The following is a 20,038-nucleotide window of genomic DNA, read 5'->3' on the forward strand; positions in this document are numbered from 1 at the left end:
TCAACTTTTCACTGGTACTCCAGCGGAGTCCGTCTGGCCATCCCCCAGGCAGATTCCTGGCTGAACCCCACCTCTTAGGGATCGGACATTACAGGCACCCACCCAAAGGGACCACCTGAGGTTAACCGAAGGAGACCACTGTCTGGTGGACGACATCTCAGCACCACACACCACACACCACTGAGTGTGTTTTTGTGGAGTGAAGAAGTGTTTTTTCTGGTGGCCGGAATGTAATTCCTGCCACCATCCTCCTCGGAAAGGTAACCACTGTAAGAGAATATCTGCAGACACAGTTGGGCACCAGATATGGATGGCGATTGGCTCACAAGGAGCTCCTCCACCCCTCGACAAGTTTTGTTTTTAGTCCTGCTGGGTATCCATCCATACACCATCCTCACCCGGAGGACCCGGTGGGGTGGAGCCAATTTAGTCACCAACACTTGACCATGAACAGATTTGTACAGGTTAGTACAGGTTTTACATGATACCTGTAACAAGTCACAGATCGGATCTGGCCTGACCTGACAATTTGGGTTGGGTGCCACCATTTCAGCTGGCCTGCTTCGTACCATCTAGCATGGCATAGTGCAGACCTTCCATCCTAAAGCAATCCTCCAATCCAAGCCTCTGAGTATCTGGAGTACAGGCACGTGCCACCACATCCATCGCAGATGGCGGAGGTAATGAGGAGAGAGGAGGGGAGGAAACCAAAACTGACAACAAAGAGGGTTGGGTTGGGAAGGGTCAATGGGGGTCATAAAGATTATGCGTATGAATGGGGGATGACCCGAGGTAGTGGTGCATTGCCTTCTTGAAGCCTTGGCGGGAAGAGGAGGAAAGAACAGCCGCTAGAAGGCGGATGCATAGACGGGAGAAATGAGAAACAAAGGAGTTGAGGTGTGCAGTCAGTGGAGATTTTGGAAGTTTAACCAGGTGAGGATTACTGGAGGAGCTTGTATGTCCTCGGGTTTCTGGGGAGGGTCTGAGAGCTGACAGAGTAGAGGGAGCTATACCGGAGGAGAGGTGGTAATAAAACAGAGGCCACCAACCTGGAGGCATGGTGATTATTATGGAGCAAATGTTGTTTCACTTTTGTTAAAATTATTTTGTCTCAATGTACCTTCGCTTCCTTGTCGGAATTTTGTCATGGAATTTCAGGAAGCACTTTCTGGATTTTAAGTTAAAAGTTAATAAAAAGCAAGCATGAAGTAACTTCGATCAGGATCACAACTCCAGTCTCCCATCCTCCCAATTGTAAAAACTAGCGGGCACTCCCACCCTCCAGGTGAGATTACCATTCTCAGGGCACCTTCGTTGGGCAATATGCTGTGGCACAGTCATGGAAATGCACGTTATAATTTTTGCGATTTTTGAAAGAAACTTTCTTAATCTCACCGTATCATACTCCATATCATGAGAAATTTATTTGTAATACCAGCTACCACCAAAGGTGGTGTTGCTGTTTCAACCGCATGTCAATTTTGGAGTTTCGTTGACATCCATGTTTGTTCCATTATCGTAAGATTCCATCATAACATTACTCACCTCCAAGGTCTGCATGGATGAACTGTTCCTTTGACAACGGTCCCCCTCCAACGGCAGTTGCAGCCTGTACACGAATAGCATACTCCAAACTGGGTGTCAGGCCTGTCAACGTGGCAACAAGGCTGTCCTGGACAGAGTGGTGCTGCCAGGTGATTGGCAATGACCCCCTGCCTTGGCTGGATGCAACACCATAGTGCATGTGATAGCTGCGAATTCTCCCATTGGGTTCTTGCGGTGGGTCCCAGCGGATAAGCATTGTGGTTGAACTCAACATCCTGGCCTGAAAAAAAAAATACAGCAAGAAAGCAGAGCAAACAGAGAATATTTTGAAAGCAAAGTTAGATTGAAGGATTCCGGCTTATCTATAATAATGGCGTACAGACTTTGTTTGTACTAAATGGGCAGCAAGTGTCATTTGAACTTTAAAGCCACAGTTCTTTGCTTAAATTGTCCACTGAATGCGCGATTTCTCCAAAACTGTCAGATAATAGAAAACATAAATCACAGTTTGGAGCTGTTCATATTTTTTTTCAATGATAAACTCTATTAAACACCCAAATAACATACAACTCAAAAATTGCACAGCTACTCAGCTCCCTGATTTTTGCCACTCCCGAACCCTCCTGTTGCTCATACCCGGACATTCCTTGGTGGCGACGAGGGGGCTTGCTCGCCTGTACGTGTCACCGCAGCATCGCTGATCATTCCGCGGCCCACATTGTTGACTGCAGCAACACGAATCTCATACTCTGAATATGGTGACAAACCTCCCACAGTGTAGCGCGTGGTTGTGATGCCATCTATCTCATGGTATGGACGCTCACTGGGACGGCCATCGACATTGGGAAAGTGAGAGCGGTACAGCAACACGTAGTAGGCCACAGGTTCGACGTTACCAGAGTCCCAAGTCAGTGTGATACTTGTTGCTGTAGTTTCCGATACAGTTGGCTTTGAAGGAGGGTGTGGTAGAGCTGGAGGAGTCAAGAAAAGAAAGATGAAGAACAAGTATCCAATAGTATTAACGCAACAAAAATCGTGAGTACAAATGTGAGTCGGAGGACTTGTGAGCATGCATAAGCTGAAGAAGGTGAACCACAAACATTTAGATAATGAAGAACATGAAAGTTATAAATGACAAACGTCCACTTACCCAAAGGCTCTGCGATCTCTCACCTTTGACGGTGACTTGCGCCGTGGCTTCCACAACACCAAGTGCAGACATAGCCACACATGTATAGTTGGCAGACTCGGAGACATCGTGAAGCTCGAGGACACTTTTCCCCACTGGCATGTCAGCCTCAGGTGAAAAGTCCTCAGCCCCGAGGACCCATTTGACATAGGGCATTGGCGATCCCACAGCAACACACGTCACATTCACGCTTCCCCCTGGAATAACCTCGACACCCGCAGGGGGCACCGAAAACCACGGAGGAACGTGGCGCACTTTTGGGTTCAAGTTGGATTGTGGGAGTGATCATGTGGGTCAAGGTAAAATATGGGATAAAAAAAACAAGAGTGAGAAACAAAGACGACTGGAGTGCAGTTCATTATAAAATGTAAGACCACACCAATAGAGATAGAATCACGAACTGCATCAAGAATAGGTTCCAGAGCTCTGACCACCATAATTCCAAAAGCTTTCATTGTGAATTAAAAACATTGTTACATGAGCAAACAAAGAAGTAATTCACTGATTAAAGGAATTATTGTAAAAAGGCGAAGAGTGTGAATAATGAGAGTTTTAAGAAACAAGATATTCAAGATAGGTAGGCAGATGATGAAGGATAGAAAGGATGCTCTCGGAATATTTTGTTGGAAGAGAAAGGATGGACGGTATTATTGTAAACCTTTACTTTGTTTAAGAAGAAAGGTGACCCACTACTTCCTTCATCATACACAGGAGTGATATTTGATGTTACTGAGAACAGATTTAGAGGAGTTGTCAATATCGATGAGAACCAATTTGTGGAACCAAGATGAGAAACAAGTGGAAGGTCGACGACAGATGGAATCTTTATGGTGAGGAAGATTTAAAAGAAGTACTGAACAAAGAAGAAGTAGTTATACCATGTGTTTGTAAATCTTGAGAAGGCATGCGATAGGGTACCAAGGGTAGTTGTGGAATGGGCACTTAGTAGACAGGGATAACCGATGATTTGATGAGGGTAGTTATGTCAATGTTTAAGATGCAAAGAACATCAGTATGAACTGGTGGAGGATGTACAGAGTCATTGGAAGTGAAAGTAAGTTTACATCATCGATCAGTGATGAGCCCCTTGATTTTTGCACTAGTTACAGAAGAGCTTAGGAAAGAGGTGAGGATGGGACTCCCATGGGAATTATTATCTGCAGATGACTTAGTCTTTTTCTTTGTATGCTCGAAAGGTCATCATGGAGCTGCCACACACACACACACACACACACACACACACACACACACACACACACACACACACACACACACACACACACACACACACACACACACACACACACACACACACACACACACACACACACACACACACACACACACGTATATTGACAAACATATGTGATACAACACAAGACTGTAAGACAAGACAAACATAGCCACTGAGCTTGAGGGAATGGTGTAACTTCCTGGGTATTTTACGTACTAACGATGTTCCAAAAATGGCGCCGCTTTTCTCACCGCAGCCAGTGGAGCATTTCCTAATCAGGAATTTCTCCTCCCCGCGGATGCCACCCTATGGGGATTGTCAGTGCTCTTAACCTTTGAAATGCTAAACATCAAGCAAAGAAGCATCACGCAACATATTTAAAGTCTTTGTCTTTCCAGCAAAATCAGAATGAGAACAAAAGGTGATTTTTCATATTTGGAAGTAAGCAATGGAGTGTAAGGGATTGAGGGTGAAACTATACGAGACGAAACTGATGGTTATTGGTGAAGCAGGAGAAAGGAAGGAGAGTGGTAAATGACCCTATGCGACTTGTGGTAAATGAGTAAGATCAATTTATATTCAGTGTGCATCTTGAAAAAGGTTGCGTCATCGGAAATGCAGTAGAGTAAAGGGAAGTTGGGGTATGTTGGCTTTCAGTTTCAGATATAAAACGTTCATGGGTGGAAATCAAGATGCAGAGAACTTGGGGGTAGTGGGTATGGGGTTCAAAGTTAAAATGGGAAAGGTTAAGAGGATATGGGATAGCTGTGAGAACGAGGACAAAGGGAGCATGGAATAAGTGGAGAGAGAATCAACACACACACAAATATCTTCAGCAAAGCAAAAAGTAGAGTATATGTATATATTTAGCCTGTATTAGACTCGTCGATATATGGTAGTGAAACTTGGAAATGAGGGTAGAAGACAAGGAAGAACAGAGAGAACAGAACTAAGGATGATGAGATGGATGTGTGGGGTAACCCCAAAGGATAAACAGTAGTGTGGACAGAAGAAAGAGGCTCAAAGCTAATAGTACTGAGGAACAGTTGAGAAAGAGAAGACGAAGATGGTTTGGGCATGTGGAAAAAAAGAGAGAAGAGGAGTCTGTCAAGAAAGTCACGAGTTTAGTAGTTAAGGGGAAAAGACCAGGAGGTAGACCGAAAAAGACCTGGAACTATGCGATGAGTGGAGACATGCAGTTGTTGGGGTTAATGGAGGAGAATGCTTTTGACAGGACTAAGTCGAGAGGGGCCATCAGTTGACCAACCCCATAATATAAGAGAAAATGGTTGTTTAACGAGTAGTGGTGGTAGTAGTAGTAGTAGTAGTAGTAGTAGTAGTAGTAGTAGTAGTAGTAGTAGTAGTAGCAGTAGCAGTAGTAAAAATGGGCATTCAAAATATAACTCCTCTTAACAGCCTTAGTACAGAATACCCATTCCCACTCACAGAAATTTTATGCATTTTCTTTGAATGATTCACTGAGCAGCAAATCCATTTTAAAGGGAGGTGCAATTTTCCTTTTGTGAGGGCGGAGAGTGACTGATACAAGTCTTTACCAATGATGCACTACAACGTCGCCAAGCCTTCTGTGTCACAACATCCACCGATAAAAGGTAAGGGGACAAAATGCAAAACAAAAACACAGAGTGTTTGCCTTTTAAATGTGGATGCGGTGGAATGTGCTATGAGCCACAAACAATTCTACCTCATTAGGGGATTGCTTCCTATGCCTTATCTTACAACTCGGGCCACAATAATATGCAGATTTCATCCTGTGATTGTACAAAGGCTCCAATAATTTGAAGACATAATCCAGCAATATACATTTATAATGCATCGATGCAACTTATGTGAGTGTCAGGGTCTTGGCAATAAATAAATTGTTTTTTTTTCATATGCTGGGAGGATAGTGCAGGGGTAGCAATGACGAGTGTCTGGTCTTGTGGATTTGGCTCCCAAGCCTACTATGAACTGCTGCTACACTGGTGGTTCATCGGAAGGATGTTGCATAAATCGGTGCACCGTTCCTCGGTGGGACGTTAAGTTAGGCATCCCATTTGCTGGTGAACAATAAATATCCCACAATATCTTTCACAAGAGTAAGCCATTGTGTGCCGGCACCATTTGTAAATTCCAACTTCCTGCCCTCATCTGTAGCCTGTAATGTTGGTGTGTTCACCTAAGTCATATGGAGGTGCTTCTTCTAAGACCCACGTTACCCAGACACAGCAGAATGACACGTGTTTAACGATGGGACATAAGGACTGAGTTGGATATCCAGTCTGAAGGAAGAAAGGCTCATGCTAATGCTAGAAGCAATACTTCAATAAAAGTACATAGATACAGGTATAGATTTAAAAAAAAAGTTCAACCAATTAAAATCCATCAACTGTGTCAGCAAAAAAGCAGAAACGTGCTACTTGGTAGAAGTCTGGCATGTTGGTATCGATGACAAAAGGCAGTGAACTACATTGCTGAAATAAAGAAATGACATCCTATCTCTGCCAACTCCACATATGGACATGTTGCATTGAGGGGCCAAAAAGTTTGTGCCCACCCACTGACCCCTTTTGTTGTCAACCCATTCCTCTTTACCCTCAATGGAACAGCGGTCCATAAACTGCATGTGTAAATAATTCGGTAATGATTGTGGTTTTAGTTTTCCTCTTGAGTAAGGTCCTTGGTGCATACAATCACAGATACTTATGTTGTCTGTTTTGTCCGTAGCTCCCAAATTTCTTCCACTTGATTCTTATCACTCCCTGCGGGTCCTCAACCGACTCCATTTTTCTAATCCTACACCATTTTCCCTGCCCTCCTGAAAGGTGGTAGTGAGGTGCAATCATCATAATATACCTGCCTGCCTTCTTTTATTCCCTTGCTCATCCATACCTTTGCAGTGTTTTCGCTTTCCGACTGCTCTCATCTATCGAATATATAAAGCTCATTCGAACCACTCACTGACTCACTGATATTAATGTTCGGGGCCTTCGGGGTAACATAAAAGCTGAAATTTTGCATGCTGAAGGACATCGAAGCCGATACACCGGGTAAAATCACAGAGCCATTGAAAAGTGTCCAAAAATGAAAACATAAATAAAGGAAAAAATAAATGAAAACAAGTCTGGAGACGGCGATGGTTCAGGAGCAATGTACACGGTTCGCCTTTTTTTTATTTTTTTATTTTTTTACCTTCGAGGGGACGCCACGGGCAAACTGGTGGGAATCGGGAAAAACGTAAATGATGAAAGTTGTCGTACTCGAAGAGCACTACTTGCACACCAACTTTCATTCGAAACAGTTGAAAACCCGAGGAGCTTGATGTCCAATTTATTGAATTTTTTGACATTTTCTAAGTTCGTGACCTTGTGACCTTGACCTTGGGACAAAAATGAAAAATCGAGCTCTGTGGGGCTATGCAGGTGCCATTGGGCTAACCAAATACTGAAACCCCTGCCAGATTCGACAAACCCCCGAGGAGAAGATGTAACTTGAAATTGGCTACCCCCTAAAAACACGTTTTTTGGGCGTGGCTCCACCCATAATGGGCGCACCACACCCATTCTCAGGTAAACACAACTAGATCATGATATAAATCTCCCACCCAAATTTTATCAGGATCGGATCAAAACCCACGGAGCTATGCTTGGGACAGACAGACAGACAGACACTCACCCATAATGAATATAGTGGTCACTTACTGACTCGTGAACCAAAAATAAATGCAGGTGAGTGACCCGAGACAATGGGGAAGCATGGTAATTCAACGTACTGACAGACATCGATGCCGACACACCAGGGAAAAAATCACGGAACCATCTGAAAGCATCTGCAAATGAAAATATAAATAAATGAAAATAAATAAATGAAAAGAAAAGAAACGAATGCAGACAAACAACCCGAGACAATGGGAAAGCAAGGTAATTTTGTGTGCCGACGGACACCAAAGCCGACACACCCGGAAAAAAATCACAGAACCATCAGAAAGCATCTGTAAATGAAAATATAAATAAATTAAAATAAACAAATTAAAAGAATAAATTAAAAAAACAAATGCAGGTGAGCGACCGAGACAATGGAGCACGGTTCGTTATGGCTTACAATGTGTAAGCATACACCACGAGTAACTACATGGAGCTTCTAGATCAGTAATTCTTAACCTGGGGGGAATTTCCCCCTGGGGGGAAATTTTCGGATTTAAGGGGGGAAATTATTTTTTAGGTTGAACAATTTTCAAACTCTTTATTGCGTTGAATACGTCGTCCGAATACGCTTCCCAAGCGATGAAAAATTAGCGGAACAAAAATTCACTGAAAATTAACGTGCTTACTTGGAAACACTATAAAAGAAAATATCGTACTACGACAGTCAACACGACAGATTTTAGGAATGCTAATGTTAAAATAATATAAGACTGTTAATGTTATGCAATAAATTGTGTTTCAATATTTTAATGAAAATTTTCATTAAAATATTGATTGGAATAATGTTTAAAATAAATTTTTGTTTTTTTTTATTAATTTGGTGTTGATCATGTGGTGGGGGGAAATATCATTATTCGGCAATTTTAAAGGGGGAAACAATACAAAAAAAGGTTAAGAAACCCTGTTCTAGATTCTTTAAGATTGAGAAGGACGAATGAAACTTGTACGTAAGAATTTATCTCCATTTCCTGTTTGTTCATTCCTTTACTTTTTGCTTTACAGATGTTCTCCCCACTGTGTCTTGCTGTTGGTAGGAGTGCGTCGGTGTGAGTAAGTGTGTTGCATTCTATCTTCTGTTCCTCACTTTTCGATGCGCTCAGATTTTGTCAAAATATTTTTTGATTATCAGTACATTAACTTTCTACCCTCTATCCTTTCTATTCTCTCGACTGTCAAGCTAAATTTAGAAAGAGAAAAACATTGTACAATTTAATCCCCATGTAAATGATGGAAGAAATTCTGAAGAAATAGTGTTTATGACCAAGTCTTCAATAAGTGGAGTGATGGTCAAATTCGAATTAGGTGTAATTAAAATAAAATATATTGTGAAGAAAATGACCCAGAGCATATGGGGAGGAATGAATTATGGAGCTGTTAGTTATTTCCTTAAATCTAATGTGTTTAGTTTGATGTTTCTTTTATTCATGTGAATAGGAATGGTCAGAGTCGATCGTGGATAAAGTGTCCCCTCTGCCCTATCCTTCATCCCTCTCAATTCAAAACCCTCTTTTGTCACTCAGCAATTGATTACCCAGTTCGCACCACATCCAATGAACTTTGATTGGTGATGGAATTTAGCAGAACCAATAGTCTTGGAAAGCAAGACAGAGATGTATGCCATGTCATTTGGAACAAGTGTCCAATGAGATTCAAACTTGGACCTCGCAGGCCAATGAGGGAGAGGAGAGATGTCATCCGGGGTCATTTTGAGTAAGTTGCCCAAAGTGGCCAAACAGTCATTCAGCAAGAGATTCAGCATGGGACACGATACAGCTGCGGGATGTGCCCAGAGGATGACTGCACAGTGGTCCACAAAGGGAGCGACATTGGCTGAATTCTAAACCTCCCGGGTCGTGCTTCTTGCAACCATGCCCGAGCGATCACCTCGGGCCCATTGCGTGAAGGGAAATGGCAGCCTGAATGTCAGACCAAAACTATCCCATGGCACATTTAGCTTAGTGAAGGCCTTACCCATCCACCCCACCCCATCATAATCTCTTTCGTTCCCTCCAGCTGCGTTGTCTGTCTACTCAAGAATGATAACGTTTAGTTATATATGATTAGGCAAAAGTCCGAGGGAAGGGAATCATATTAAGCGCTTTGTCTTTGCAGTTTATTTATTTACTTATTTTGAGTTCAGCCATTTTTTTAAACTTATTTCCTGTTAATAAATGTGTTTTTATGTGTTTGAATTACACTTGGTGCGATTCAATCCCGTTCATCCGAACATGGGTATATTGGGTTATTTTTAATCTCATTTAAAAAAAAAAAACATCAGCATTGGTTTGCACCTTCACATGTCTGGTGTGGGGAATCCCTGGTAACTCTATCCAACATAATATATAAAGATTGCAATAATTATCAGATTTACATCAACATCGCTTCCTAAATCACCAGTCCATCTTCACGAGTGCAGAGTGCTTGCAGCATAGAAGGTGAGTTCCCATCAATTCAGTTCCCTGACTCTAAATTTCCATTGCTTCATGCTGCAACACAATAGTCTGTACATGTGGCAATACTCTTGGTGCCTGGAATCATCTATTTATTATTCCAAATGCAAGCAGATTGATTGACCTACTTAATTTGCCAGGCCCAAGAAGGTCGTGTGCCTTAATTGTATTTCAGAATGGTAGTTTGGCTCATCAATGCTCCATTGCATTACAACCCAACAGTGAAAGCTCAGCACCAACCTGCTAACGCCTGAGCCCTAGTTCCTCTCCTTGTTACCAACAGGTACACATATACACTCCCGAAAATTAGGCAAACACGTACCAGCATAATGAAAAACATATTGCAAAGATATTGGTATTGTTAGCTATTCAGAGACAAAGACATCCACACAAATCACAATTGAGAGCCAAAGCAGGATAGAATGTCTTATGCAGCTGTTTAAGGTGTAATGTCCTCGCTCTTTCCAAAGGCACAACATCTGAAACAAGGCTTATGTAAATCGAGCCAACAGCCAGGGTGCACTGCAACAGATGAGAAAGATTTTTACAGGCTCGGACAAGGACCACCATCAAAATGGCTATGTTAAAAGTTTTCACAGATTTCTGGAGTGGGCAATGAGAGGGAGAGGGAGAGGGAGAGGGAGAGGGAGACACGCATACACACAGTACTTTTATATATTTTGTTATAAAACAGGGGGGGGGGGGGAAATGAGGAAAACAAACAAAAGTTACAAATTTATTTCAGAAGTTACATATTTAGTGGGGCGGATATGTGAAATCAGTGTGCACTTCTGGAAAGAAGCATTAAACTTTGCCCTGGGGGGGGGGTTTTGGGTATGCCGATTTCAAAAATTGCGGGAACCACGATGTTCATCCAGCGGTTCCCGCCAAAAATTAAGAAATTCAAAATGTCCGCCGCAAAACACATTTTTTCCCATTAAACGGCTCTTAGTAGCCCGATTGCCTTGATATTGATGTCTATACCTATGTTTTTGAGGTCAAGGAATCCAATAAAGCACATGTGAAGACTCTTAACATATATCTTTATTGTAAAAAAATTTTTTAAAACGCCCATAGCGCAATTTCCTACAACAGTGAACATCAAAAGTGAGTGCACCGATTGCCATCTTGGCACGAATACAACTTTTATGAGTTTAAAGGATCCAATTGTGTGTCATTCGTTCTGTTAAAGGGACACCTATGCTACACAACAAAATGACATGAACAAGTTCCAAGAATTACCACCAGGGGTTTACTATTGCTCGAGTAGCCAGGCTTAACTCTGTACTATTCAGCCATGGAATGATCAGGTACAACACATGTAGTTCCTTTAGAATATGTATTTCTCAATACTGCAGGAACTATATGATGGAAAAACTAGGAAAACCATGTGCTTAGGGTGCAGCATATGTGTCCATTTAAAATGTTGTCGAATTACTCTAACATATCAGTCACTATGTCACTGTAGTGTTGTGTTAACATGGCCAAGATTTACTTCTTACTCTCTGTTACAATGTCCCGAGCAGAAGCACAACTGTGTACATGGCAGATTTGCTTTGACACAAGTGCATCTTTGAGTGCATTCCTTTTTGCATCCGCATTTCAACAGTTCTTGACAACCTTTGGCTGCCTCTGGCAGAGCAGACCAGCATGGAGTCCATGAGGAATCATCTTTCACTCTCTCCCAGCCCCATATATCTGGTGATGGAACATTGGGCTTTCCTGCAAGTGACTGTCCCCAGATTATGCCCTGCCTGATAAACAGCCCTTTTCACATGCTGTTCTAGGGCATGTAATGTTGGAGGAATGTTTTCCATCTTACGGTTGTTAGTGAACAACTGCTTCCTGGCTTCATTCACATGGCAAAGTGCAGATGTTCGCTGATACAAGAGAACAACATATCTTTCTATTTGGTCCATATCATCTTGGGATATCTGAGCTGGAGCACGAGATAAACCAACGAAAGTAGGTGTAAGCTGAGGCATACTTTGCCATACTGCCCAAGCTGTTTTCTTTCCAATTCCAAAGAAGGCAGAAACAGTATCACATCCTGATATTGCATGCATAAACAGAAGACCCCAAGATGCATCATCACCTAATTCAGCTGAAATCAGGTGACGGGGGATATACCGTACTTTAGGCCCATGAACAAATGCCACCCATTTTTCACACTCCTTTAAGACACTTGCCACAGCAATTGCAATAACCACCACATCGGTATCCGTAGCATGTATCATCAGCTTGGTGAATCCGTGATTGAATGAATTGAAAGCATGAAACAGGAGCCGTGTGTCCGCTTCCTCATGAATGCACGACAAGTCCGAGATATTGGATATGGGTGATGAAACAACTTTTTCGCCATGTCTAGAGATGACTAGCTTCCGTTCGGGGGGTTGAAACTCCTGTATTGCACTGGCTAGGAGTTTGAACAGACTCTCTTTGTTCGAATCGCAACGCAGGAAATTCTTCCAGTTGATAGGCATGTTTGTGGTGTTGGCAACTCTGAGATTGTTTCCAGATCCACGGTTCTGTCGTGTCTTTGCCTTGCGGCTGTCCTCCTTGGATACATCCCAGACTACATCCAAACGAACAACATCCTGGAGCATGCATTCCAAATATGGCAGGAACACCAGTTGTGAGTAGTCCTTGAAAGTTTTGACAGAAGCCTTTGACTTCTTCGGATCGAGTATGTGCACAAGGGCAGCGCCATCAACAATTTTTACATCCACTTTTGGAACAGATTCTGCTTGAGGTACCAATGATTCCAAACATTCCATCAAGTCTGATTTGCTTGATTGGTGCATGATGCGATTCGCTGCCAATGATGGAGGCCAGGCATGATTTTCATGCCTGAAGAAAGCATCCATATCTCTGTCTCTAGCCTGGCATGATATATACATCCTTGAGAAGAGATGTGCATCATTGTGTAGGTTGGAGATTTTAGAAGAGGATTTCACAGGTTTCTTTCCCGAATTGGAATTTAACAAGGGTAGATTGTTCTTATGAATGGTGTCATTGAATCCAGTGATATTCGCATTCAAATGCTCCGCAACAAATTTCTGGTATTGTGTTTTGTCGATGTCCTCTGCCGACCTGACTGCATTCACCACACTGCTAAATTCAAGCCTTACCAGGTTTCTGCTCTAGTGGCATGAACACAATTATTTAAGGAATTAAGGTTAGGTGCAAATCACTATGATACGTTTCTCTGAAAATTAGTGTTATAACAGCAATATTTTAAAATTTTCAGCATGAAGATGCAGGTAATGAGTCTTCTCATGTGTTTTATTGGATTCCTTGGCCTCAAAAACATAGGTATAGACATCAAGATCAAGGCAATCGGGCTACTTAGAACCGTTTTAGGGGCAAAAATGTGTTTTGCGGTGGCCATTTTGAATTTCTTAATTTATGGCGAGAACCGCTGGAGTGACATCGTGGTTCCCGCAATTTTTGAAATCAGCATACCCAAAACCCCCCAGGGCAAAGTTTCATGCTTCTTTCCAGAATAGAAGTGCACAACTCCACCAAAAATGTTACATATCCGCCCCACTAATTCAATCTGTGACAATAAAGCCATTTATAACAGTGCAAAATGCATTATTAACTTTATAACAGTGCAAAATGCATTATTAACTTTATAACAGTGCAAAATGCATTATTAACTGCCAAAAGTCTTGTCCATAAAAATAAAATTCCACTTTGATGCGGGAAAATACAGGTCCTTTAAATAAAGCTGAAAGAATATGGGCACGCGTCAATGGATTTTCAAGTTTCATTTTCCTTTTGTGCGAGATATCATCTTCTTTGCGAAGGCAACAAAATCGGCGAAAAATACCTGGTATCCCAGGCACGTGAAGTGAAGAGCGGGGTTAAGCAATTGGTTCATGTCTGTCCGTCCGTCTTGTCAGTCTTATCTTATCTTATAGATGTCTTATCTATAATAGATAAGATGTCTTATCTTATCTTTTTTGTCTTATAAGATGTCTTATCAGTTTATGATCCTGTTTATGATCAGGAATTTTAGTTGTCTTATCAGTTTATGATCGAGGAACAGCTTTTATCTATGTATTTATTTATTTTTGTATACAATGTCGAGGTTCGTATGAGAGCTAACACACAGAATGTACACAACAAGGGGAGCAGGAGAGGGAAGAAAAAAAAACCAGTGTGGGACAATATTTCACATTCAATTATTTAAATTGAATGTTATATTTTGCACATGAATCGGAACATGAATATGAAGACAAGTCTGTCGTTTTACCGAACATTGGATCAGAATTCGACCTGACTGCACGTGTGCAGAGAGGAGTGAGATAATGTGTTTACTCTGTCGTCTGCCCGACGGTTAAACAAAATTGAAAATCATTCTGAACAGGAAACTTACTGGATTTAAGGATGCCATCAAGGATACAAACAGGTATGAAGAACTAATGTAATATGTTAGATAGGGTGATGTAATACTGTATACACTGGGGAAAATGGTGGTAAAACGCAGAATTAAATTTATCAATACACCTTTAAACCTCCATTTAAATTGAATTATATACCAGTACGTGAAGACTGGAGAACACAAATCGCCTTAATAATACTTCCAAGAGCCAAGCAATGTTTTGATATGCAGCATTACAGGGCATGGCATGTGCATCGGGGTGAATAAGAGGCTACCATAATAACTATATGCCTGGTGTTGGCTTATTGATTAGGGTGGTGAGCTTGGGAACCTAGGGTCCTGAGTTCAAATCCCGATCAGCTGTTGAATTAATACCAGGTGGGGTTAACTCGGCCGGTCATCCTTCCGAGGTCAGCAAAATGAGTGCCAGCATGCTGGTATACTGTGTCGGAGTGACGACCCGTCCAGGATTGTGCCCAATAGCCAAGGAGGCTGCTTCGGCAACACCAATGCTCTACACAGAATATGGTCCCAATGGATGGATGGATAATCACTATGTACCATGCTTATTTACACTGCATTTGATGGTGATCAATAAAGCCACCATCTCCTAAATTGCTACTCAATGTTGTTATATTATACTGTATAAGATTGATTGGTATGCAAGACTGCTTCAGTTGTGCGAAACTTTAAGATTAAAAAAAAAACGATCATTAAAATCATTATTTTATTAAAATTGAAGTATGTGAGGGCCTTTCCGTTTGTGGGTTTCCCATCTGTTGATTTGCTCTATCGTGCCGAATCTTCAATATTGAGGCAAGGTTTACGGATTGTGGTCAATGAGCTCAAATAATCATGGGTTAGGGTCATTCCATGTCAAATCATCAAAGAATCTGCCGTCATCTCTCAGATTTTTGTAAAACTTTGGGAACCAATTGGGACCCATGAAAAAAGGCAAGAACTCAAATATTTTTGCTAACAGCCTCTTAATTAGTGAGATACAGACTAACGAACTTTGGACTAATTAGCACGATGTCACGAATTCAAATGGCCATATCTCTAAAAGTATAACACCTAGAGAGCTGGTTTTGGTGTAATTTTAAAGGTATTTGCATGCCCTATGAATTTGGCTGGGCAACATTTTCCTACCTCCAACCACAAAAAAGTTATCACAAAATATAAACTTCAATCGTGAATCCCCCAAAAATGTATCCTTCAAATTTTGTCAAATTCATCCCAGAGGTACCTTATGATGTCAAGAAGCTTCCACATAAGTTTTGTGATGGGCACTCCAATAGTTTCTGAGATATGAGCAATAATGTACATGTACGTATGGCATATAGGTTCGAAAATCAGCATTTGTAATGTATTATACAATTATTCTAATCTAGCCATGACAGGGAACACAATAACCCTCTCAAACCCTCCAGCATCATCGGCGCCTTCATTTCCATCAACTCATCTTTACCGTCACCATCATCAACCTCGCAATCATATTATTGGATCAGACTTATCATTATTGTTATTATTATTATTAAAGGTAAGTTTTATGATCTTAATAACTCAAGAAAATAAACTTTATTTGATGTTCTTAATACAGGAAAATAATCTTTTATTTTATATTCCCTAATAACTCTTTCATTCATGAAAATAAAGAACAAAAAAACAATGCACAAACATGTTCGTGAAGGGTACAGTTCGGACAAATTTTAAAGTTGAAGTCCCGAAACGTATTTTCCCCATTAACCATGAAGTTTGTGGATATGCGGTTCACGGGGATTTTCAAGACTGTAACCCCGCGAACGACAATGCTCTCCTGTATATACATAAACACTGAATGGGACATCATGTTCTATGAACCCTCTAGGTTTTGGTATGGATTAGAAACAAACCAAATGGAAAACATTGCAAAATACAAAAGTCCGTCCGCATCTACCTTGTACTCAAACCAAACGAGACGAAAACTGGAAGGGCACTCGGTAGAGTGCATACCTCTGCCACGTAATGCCCGATTCACAAGAACATATCAGGCCCAAAACATTTTTGAAATATCATGCTTTCCACTACCACGTCGTTTTTGGCGCAATCTCTCAATAGTGAAGAATCACTTTAAAAATTCAATAATCCTCGTATCCAGATCCGGATTCAGATCTTCACCAAAATCGAAATCAATTCTTCCTTGCCACACATCCAACATGTCCACCAAGTTTCGTCCGAATCCGTCCCCAACTTTTTGAGATATCGTGCTATATATGGGTTTAGCACGTTCTCTCAATGGTAAAGAATCACTTAAGAAATTATCAGATCCGGATCCGGATTCAGACCTTCACCAAAATTGAATGAATTATTCTTGTTCACCAAGTTTGATTGAATCAATGAAACCCAACATTTCCACCAAGTTTCATCGGAATCCATCCACAACTTTTTGAGATATCATGCAACATATCATTTTTGGCCCGATATCTCAATGGTGAAGAATCACTTTAAAAATTCTTGTCGTAGGATCCGGATCCGGATCTTCACCAAAGTTGAAGCAATTCTTCCTTGTCACACACTGAACATATCCACCAACTTTCATCCGGATCCATCCACTACTTTTTGAGATATCCTACACACAAACAAACAGACAGAAAGGGGTGAAAACAACCTCCTTTAGTGTAGTAGATAGTAGAAAAATCGTGGAAATTATGATACAAGCATCAAATTTGGCATTTCTGTTCTGCAGGGCTTTCTGATCAAATCTGCCCGATTGGCCATTTGAAAATCCAAGATGGCGGCCATTTTTTCAAGATGGCCACCAAGTTAGCATCCCAAAGTTGACTTTTTGCTTAGAAGTATTTGTAGTTGTCCGATTTGCATGATCCAAGTGTGGATTCCTATGTTTTCAAGCTTGCTGGAGTGAATTTGCAGGAGATGAGAAACCCATTCCAAGAAGAATCAGCTGACCTACTGGTACTAGACATGAAGAACATTGCAGACCCAACTCTAGCCGAAATGGTAGCAACACATCACCAGCGGGGCAAAGAGTAGTTCCATTCATTCATGGAGGGGCTACAGAATGAAGGTGAATGTCCTTTCTATCATCCAATCAAGAAAAACATTGTTTCTTTCTTCAAACAAGAGCAAGCTGGGGGGAGTTCTAAGGAGAAAGTCCTGAAAGATGACTGTCAGCTGTTCTCACGACTGTTCATCTCATGCCAGAACAGGCAGTGTGACTTGCAAGAATTCTTCAAGCATGAGAATCAGTCACACCCTGCATCTCTCAGTGACAGTGGAAAGCTTCATACATGTCAGAAGTCACAGCTGGCTGAAATTCTTGAAGCGCAAGTGAACATCCCAGACAGAGAACCAAGGGGAGATGCAGTCATCATTGATGGCTCAGCACTTATCAATGCCCTACCTCCACACACTTCAAAGATATTTGATGACTATGCTAAAGAAGACATCATCCCAAAGGTGGAATCCTATGGTGCCAGGTACGAGAGGGTGGACTTAGTGTTTGATGTGTACAAGAAATCAAGTCTGAAGTTCAAGGCAAGGTCGAAAAGGGGGCAATGAATCAGAAGATGAGTGACAGGAACCAGAAAGACCCCAAGTAACTGGAGAAGCTTTCTTCGAGATGACGGCAACAAGACTGAGCTGTTTCACCTCCTTGCGGAAAAGATGTGTGAAGCACAGACGACAAGCACAGTCATTGTCACAAAAGGAGAAGATGCCATAAGCAACACAAGGAAGTCGCTGGATGCTGTGTCTCCATGTTGTCATGAAGAAGCTGACACTCAAATATTTGTACACGCCAGGGATGCAACGACGGATGGTAGAAAGTCCATTATCATTAAGGCTAATGACACGGACGTACCAGTCATAGCAATATCTGTACTGCCATCCTTACAGGAACTAGGTCTTGAGAACATGTGGATTGCCTTTGGCCAAGGAGCCAAGGCGTGATGGATTCCAGTCCATGAGGTAGTTTCTGCAATTGGGCCTGAGAAAGCTAGAGGGATCCCATACTTCCATGCGTTCACTGGATGTGACGTCGTGTCTGCCTTCCGCGGTAAAGGGAAGACAACTGCGTGGCAGACTTGGAACGTCTTTGATGATGTTTCTGAAACATTCACCAATCTCAGCTCTAGCATCCAACATTGAATCGTGATCTTGACCTGCAGAGACTGGAGAGATTCGTTGTCCTCATGTATGACAGATCAAGCGCAGCCACTGGTGTGGATGGAGCAAGACTGGATCTCTTTGCCCGCAAGCAGAGGCCGTACAACTCAATTCCACCAACACAGGCAGCCCTCAGAGAACATGCAAAGTGTGCGGCCTATCAGGCTGGGATCATCTGGGGCCAGGCAAACATCTCCAGTCCAGACACGAGCAGTCCCGCTGAATGGGGATGGACACAGAAAGGAGAGACGTGGCAGATATGTTGGACAACACTACCCCCTATTGCAGCCAGCTGTCAGGAACTGACCAAGTGTTCCTGTAAGAAAGGTTGCAACCGGAGATGCAAGTGCTTTCAGTCAGGGCTCCCCTGCACAGCACTCTGCAGCTCCATATGTGGACAGTAGCAGCTGGAGGAACATTCGCATGGTATGCATAACTTTGAACATTTACTAGCCAGGGCCCGGTTGCAGAAAGTCCTGAGCTTCATATGACAATCATTAAAGTGGTGCAAAATGAGAAAAAGTGTGTGTCAGGGGGCTTTACAAACAGGAAAATCCACTCCAGCAGGCTTGAAAACAGAGGAATCCACACCTATATCATGCAAATCGGACAACTACAAATACTTCTAAGCAAAAAGTGAACTTCGGGAGGATAACTTGGCGGCCATCTTGGATTTTCAAGTGGCCAATCAGGCAGATTTGATTGGAATCCCCTGGAGAACAAATGTGCCAAATTTGATGCTTGTATCATCATTTGCACGATTCCTCTCAAAAATTTCTGTTATCTGCCTCACTACTTCGCCTTCAGTGGTTTATGTAACAACAGCAATAACATATATGTATCATTTATTCATATATTTTCTCCATATTCTCATTGTAAATATTTGTTGAAAATTTAATGACAAAAGCTCAAATGGTAAAAAGGTTATGACCTGGATGCACGCACACACACACATGCAAACACGCACGCACACACACGCACGCGCACGCACACACACACACACACACACACACACACACGACTGTACAATTTGCAGAATATGGGAAAGTTCAACAGATTACCGAATACAATTTGTATTCAAGCATGAACACAACAAGCCAGAAAAGATATCTCACTCACCTTGCAAAAAACTTTCAAAAACAGGTGCGAATAGATGTCACACACCAAAACTGAAACAGCAACAAATACAGCCATAACGATTGCAAAAGAAAAAAAGAAAAATACATGATGAAATACGAATAGATATATAGATATTCTGACAACTGGGAGAAAGACAAAAGAGCAGGGAAATATATAAATAAAAAAAAGAGTTGGACAGATTGGGGATAGACAAGAAGGATCACCGGAATGGCTAAGAAGTGG

At 41.8% G+C, this 20,038-nt stretch overlaps 1 protein-coding gene across 5 annotated transcripts in view; it reads right to left on the reverse strand.

The window, feature by feature from the left end:
* LOC147016666 (receptor-type tyrosine-protein phosphatase S-like) overlaps window positions 1-20,038 on the reverse strand; it is a 643,261-nt gene that overhangs the window by 276,349 nt on the left and 346,874 nt on the right. For all 5 annotated transcript variants that reach the window (XM_085845560.1, XM_085845558.1, XM_085845559.1 and 2 more), the window contains 3 exons: window positions 2,719-2,988; window positions 2,182-2,516; window positions 1,546-1,825 (listed from right to left, as the gene is read on the reverse strand). In XM_085845560.1, coding sequence (XP_085701686.1) covers window positions 1,546-1,825; window positions 2,182-2,516; window positions 2,719-2,988 — 885 coding nt within the window. The remainder of the gene's footprint in view (window positions 1-1,545; window positions 1,826-2,181; window positions 2,517-2,718; window positions 2,989-20,038) is intronic.

The sequence above is a fragment of the Eptatretus burgeri genome, chromosome 11 (genome assembly GCF_056783735.1).
Source record: "Eptatretus burgeri isolate ZD-2024b chromosome 11, Ebu_testis_v1, whole genome shotgun sequence".
Classification (NCBI taxonomy): Eukaryota; Metazoa; Chordata; class Myxini; order Myxiniformes; family Myxinidae; genus Eptatretus; species Eptatretus burgeri.